The sequence below is a fragment of the Trachymyrmex septentrionalis genome, unplaced genomic scaffold (assembly GCF_001594115.1).
Source record: "Trachymyrmex septentrionalis isolate Tsep2-gDNA-1 unplaced genomic scaffold, Tsep1.0 scaffold87, whole genome shotgun sequence".
Classification (NCBI taxonomy): Eukaryota; Metazoa; Arthropoda; class Insecta; order Hymenoptera; family Formicidae; genus Trachymyrmex; species Trachymyrmex septentrionalis.
In genome coordinates this window covers 2,610,775-2,615,794 of record NW_017306059.1, presented here as the reverse complement: position 1 = coordinate 2,615,794, position 5,020 = coordinate 2,610,775, and the positions used below count along the sequence as shown (strand labels likewise).

At 28.5% G+C, this 5,020-nt stretch overlaps 2 protein-coding genes across 2 annotated transcripts; both read right to left on the bottom strand.

The window, feature by feature from the left end:
* Positions 1 to 140: 140 nt before the first annotated feature.
* Positions 141 to 3,102, bottom strand: LOC108755371 (poly(A) RNA polymerase, mitochondrial-like). The gene is made up of 4 exons (XM_018498310.1): positions 2,758 to 3,102; positions 2,266 to 2,348; positions 1,836 to 2,192; positions 141 to 1,761 (listed from the first exon to the last, which is right to left on the bottom strand). Exons 1-4 carry the CDS (start codon positions 3,012 to 3,014, stop codon positions 257 to 259), a joined length of 2,202 nt encoding a protein of 733 aa, XP_018353812.1. The 5' UTR covers positions 3,015 to 3,102; the 3' UTR covers positions 141 to 256.
* On the bottom strand, positions 3,008 to 4,895 carry LOC108755374 (tRNA 2'-phosphotransferase 1). The gene is made up of 2 exons (XM_018498314.1): positions 4,673 to 4,895; positions 3,008 to 3,685 (listed from the first exon to the last, which is right to left on the bottom strand). The coding sequence occupies exons 1-2, from the start codon at positions 4,682 to 4,684 to the stop codon at positions 3,092 to 3,094; spliced, it is 606 nt and encodes a 201-aa protein (XP_018353816.1). The 5' UTR covers positions 4,685 to 4,895; the 3' UTR covers positions 3,008 to 3,091.
* Positions 4,896 to 5,020: the final 125 nt, after the last annotated feature.

Genomic DNA, 5,020 nt, shown 5'->3' with positions numbered 1-5,020 from the left:
TTTTTGTTACAATAGCCGTTACCTTCGTATTTATATATTTATATATGTATATTATTTATATTTATATTTATATATATATGTAATGTATATTTTTTCTAAGGATCCTGAATTTTATACATGTTCTAAAATTATTAATTGTAAAAATGAACTAATCAGACAAATATCAGAATTCTATTACGAAATATCGACAGAATAACACATAGGAAGAACCGCTAATGTTTGGTCCGTGCCGAAAAAACATACGACTTTAATATCATCATGAGTAGTGGCATAGCAGTTGATCATAGGTCTTTTTGTACTGCAGCATGTGTAGCAATGTTTTGTTTATTATTTTTGGTATCCAACTATTTACGAAACACTCAAATTGTCGAAAAATGTAACTTTGACTGTCCTCATCATTCAGCATTACGACCACCGCTACAGGATTATCCGCCTTTTCTAACGTACATATAAAATTTAACTTTATATTGTTTGCTTCATCATGTTCTTTTAATTGCTCCACTACTTTATCTGACATAATTGCTTCTTTCTCCAGAAGACTTAATTGAAGATCCAAAAGAGTTCTACCATTTTTCTTTCTATTGTACCACACACATTTATTCCCTGTGCAGTGAAACGTTACTTTTTGATAACTTTTGGTGTGTACATCAGATAATATTTCAACTTTTTGTTGCTTTGTTTCTTGATCGAGAAGTACCTCGACTTGCAACTTAAAAATCTTTTCAAAAATATCTCTTATTAGATTAAAAGTGATGAAATACCAATTATCTTTCTTGTATTGCTCTTTATTAGTAATATCTGTACGTGTATCGAAATTTTCTGGTAATCCAGCATGGAGAAAACGACCAGCCTTTATTACATTTCTGAAATTCTTCTTTTTCTTTTTCAACTGTTTCAATTGAGGAGGTACTGAAGTGAATAACATATTTATTAAATAATTGTAATTATTTTCACTAGCCGTTAAACAGACATCAGCGCTAAATTTGCAGCAATGTTGAAATGCTAATAATGCACGATCTGACGTATTTGCGGCTGTATTTTGATTAAGTTCGATTGGATCCTGCACACATACTGGCTTATAAATATCCAATTTCTTGGTATTATTATCCATTATGTAACTTTTATATCTGTCCATGTAATTGGGTAATTTATCTAACTGTGCGAAATCAGGCAATGAATATCTTTTTCCGTCCAATAAACATAGCACACATGCGGTAAAATTGAATTCACCGTAAAAAGTAAAGAAATTGTGAAGCAGTGTTGCAATATTACTGCTGTTGGTAATAGCTGGTAACACAGTATTTTCATCAAAATTTACTTGCCAGCCATTCAAAATCTGTGGGATACAATTTCTCTGAAGGTGTAGTAAAGGCGGAAGGAGACCAATCGATTCTTGCTGAAGGTAAAAAATAATTAGACATACTAATCCATAACTAGAAATTCTTCCACTACCCGAAATCCCGAAATGCCTCGCCCAATACTTGATGAGCAACATTAATGGTCTTAATCGAGGATCGCGTAATGCACAATACCGTAAAAAGTCACTTTTATAGATGCCTAGGCCATTTTTGAAGGAAATATCGCAGGAGACATTAGTCGGTATATAACGGAATTTTATAATAGGTGTTTTCGCTTTAGGGATTGATATTATGTTGGTAAATACAGATTTCAAATTATACATAACTCTTCTCACTTTCTTGAAAACCATTGTCGTCCATATATGCGATGGCATATCCGGTTTATAATAATTTGGCGGCAAACCTGAAACAGACACATTATTTAAATATGCGACTCATATACTATTCATGCAATAATAAAATTAGAAAATCTCTTACCGATTTTACCGACGTACATGTAGATATCTAAATCACTTTCTTTAAAGCTTAATTGCGCCACTGTTGAACCAAATCTGTATGTCCGACATTCTGGGAAAATCGATCTGAATATTTCATCCAAATGAGAGCAAATGACATTGTATCTTGTTGATAATTCAACTTCAGTAAGTTGTACTGCATTTAAAAGTGCTGCTAATTGGTTGTCAAATGTTACTTCGTTTTCAATAACATCTTTTATACGATCGTAACCTATTGGATCTTCTTCTTCTTCTTCAGTTTTATTCTCAAATCTTTTTTTTTTCCGAACAGTGTCATTTTGTTGTGACTCTGCTAAATTAGTAGGTTTTTGTAGTTGCGCTGCAATACAATGAGCGTGTATAAGTAATATTATTTTAAAATTATTAAGAGATATAATAATTGTATATCTTACTTTCACTTTTCTTCAGTCTTCTCATACATAATTTTTCATTTGGTAGCCAATTTGTTCTGCTCATTAAAATATTAGTAGGATTCCTGCAATGCAATAATAAAGCATATAAATGCAATATTTTACAGAATAATACCTTTATTCACATACTTCTAATTATTAATAATATTTGTGTTCTTTTTTTTCTTCTTAAATATAATGATTATTATAAACAAGAGAATAAATATTTATTCTAAAAATTAGGGAAAAAAAGAAAATAACTTATTGTATAGATTCCTAATATTTAAAAGAAAAGAACCAACGATAATAAATCTTTATTTTTACCGAGTAAAAAAATATAACTTCTATGTGTATAACTAAAAAAACTAATATTATTATGTAATCGCATTTATGTTCAAAAAAATAGAACAATATATAAATATTTGCAAAAACTAGATAGACGAAATTTTATTCTTGTATATTCTATCATAAATATTAATTATAAATTTTTATTACCTTTCAGTATATTCAATCCAAAAGAAATCTTGTCCAAAACGTTGTCTTTTAACTGTTCCAAATCGTCGAAAAAAATTTACTAACTCCATTGGCGAAAGAGTTTTTGGTAAAGGTGAAACACAAAGTGATCTTCCTGGTAAATAAGGTTGCTCTTCTTCAAATGATTTTTGTTCTGAATTTGTTACTTGATATTTTGAGCTCGTGGGGATCTGTTCACTTTTATGTTTGAAAGATTCAACATATGATTGAGAATTCATGTTTCAAAGTTGTGGAAATAATCGTAATTTTATATTTAGTTACGTTTCTTGTTTAATAAAGAAAGATTTTATTATTTTTAATTCAAATGTAATGTTTGACCATCAGCAGTAATCACTTTCAAAAAATATTTTGTTTCCACAAATCCTTTTGAATTTCCGGCACAAAGAACAACACCATTTTCAGATTCAAAAAATATTAAGCCATCTTCTTTTGCTTTTCCAAAATTCACATAAATAAAAAGTTCAGCGTTTTGACGTAAACCGTTGATAAAATTTAATCCCTTTGCAAAATGAATATGATTTCTTTTCATACGTGATAGACCTTCTGTTCTTATGTTTGGCCAGTACTTAAAATAGGTGCCATGAATTATATCGAAGTCTATGTGATCAAGTATTTTCAAACTCAATTCATTGATTTTGAATATAGAATGTCCTTGATTTGCTTTAATCTCTAAAATACCATTAATAATCTTAAGAGTAAATCTCTGTTTGTTATTTTCCTTTACTACTCTCTTGATATCGTCAGTAGTACACTGATGTAGTGATTTATTTAATAATTCATTAACTGCAACAAAACCATTTGGTTTAATATTTAAGCCTTCCTTTGTAGCGCCATGACGTAGTAGGTACGATAATCTTTTGCTGAGAGCAATATCACTTTTACTGTGAGTCTAAAAACAACATTAATAACATTTGTTAAAGATCATGAATTATACATTCAATTCTATTAATTAAATTATTACAAAGATTCTTTTTAAAAATGCAAATGCAAAGTTTTAAGCTCTTTATAGAATATATTCTTTACACAAAGTCTGTATAACAAGATAATTATTACTGTTATTATTATTATTATATTAATAATTTAAAAAATCTGTTAATATATTCATAAAATATATTAATAATTTAAAAAAATGCTTCTTGAAAAATATTTTTAATTGCCCTGCAAGCTTATTCCATAATTCCTCGCAGCAATGTTATGATTGTTGTATTATTGCTAGGTTTTTTTATTATATATACTATAACTTTATAATATAACTATAATGACACTGTTATTAAGACTTAATAATAAAACAGACTATTCTTTCAATTGCAATTTCAATAGTAATCATATATTAATATTTTCTTTTTTCTTTTTAGAGATTTACTAATAACTTACAATATTTAAAAAAAATAAAATGTTTAGTTATCTTTAACAGAAGTATGTAAGAAAAACTTTAAAATATATAAATTATAAGTGTAAAATAAAAGAAAGAAAAAAGATAAAAGTTAAAATATAGAACTAATAATGTCACATATATTAATGTGTCACATATATTAGATTTATCGACATTTAGATGTTCAACTTAATATTTGTTTTCTCCAAGCAGGACTGCATAGTTATTCGCTCAATCCAGTTATTAGCTCAATTTATACAGTCCTTCTAGCATACCAATGACGTTCAAATACAAATAATAATAAAAATAATAAATGTATGTTCCAAAGGCGAAGCAATTAAAAACAAATCATTATACATGCTCGCGTAGAAAAGTGCACACCAGAAACAGAATGATTTCTTATCTTAATTTTACATTACCACGACGTTAATACGAGCCAATATTTCTATAAAAAGTCCACAAATGTCTTTTCCATAATAAATAGTTACAACACGAATGTCTAACCTTTGAAAACATGAAATTAGCATAGCTCGCAATCCTCGTAACTTCCAAACTAATTGGTTTTCTTTACACTAATTTGAAGGTATATGTCTCATCTGAATTAACAGTGTTATACTCACAAATTTATAAAATTTTAGTTAATATAACGACAATAATGGCGTAATACTTCAACATACGCGTTGGCCGTGAAACAAATTATATCTACGCTTGTTACATCTATGCTCGAAAATGCTGTACCGACTGTATTATCGACTGTATTACCATGCGTTTTACTTCATTGATTTTCCTAATATCATTCCGAGGTTAAACACAAGATGGCATATGTGTAGAACACCCTCATTTTACAAGTAT

Excerpts from the sequence above, each read along its gene's own strand:
- LOC108755371 (XM_018498310.1), bottom strand. The coding sequence starts at position 3,014 with ATGAATTCTCAATCATATGTTGAATCTTTCAAACATAAAAGTGAACAG. Across the intron at positions 2,349-2,757 it reads TGGATTGAATATACTGAAAG|GAATCCTACTAATATTTTAA; the intron begins GTAATAAAAATT and ends ATTGCATTGCAG. Across the intron at positions 1,762-1,835 it reads CATGTACGTCGGTAAAATCG|GTTTGCCGCCAAATTATTAT; the intron begins GTAAGAGATTTT and ends TGTCTGTTTCAG.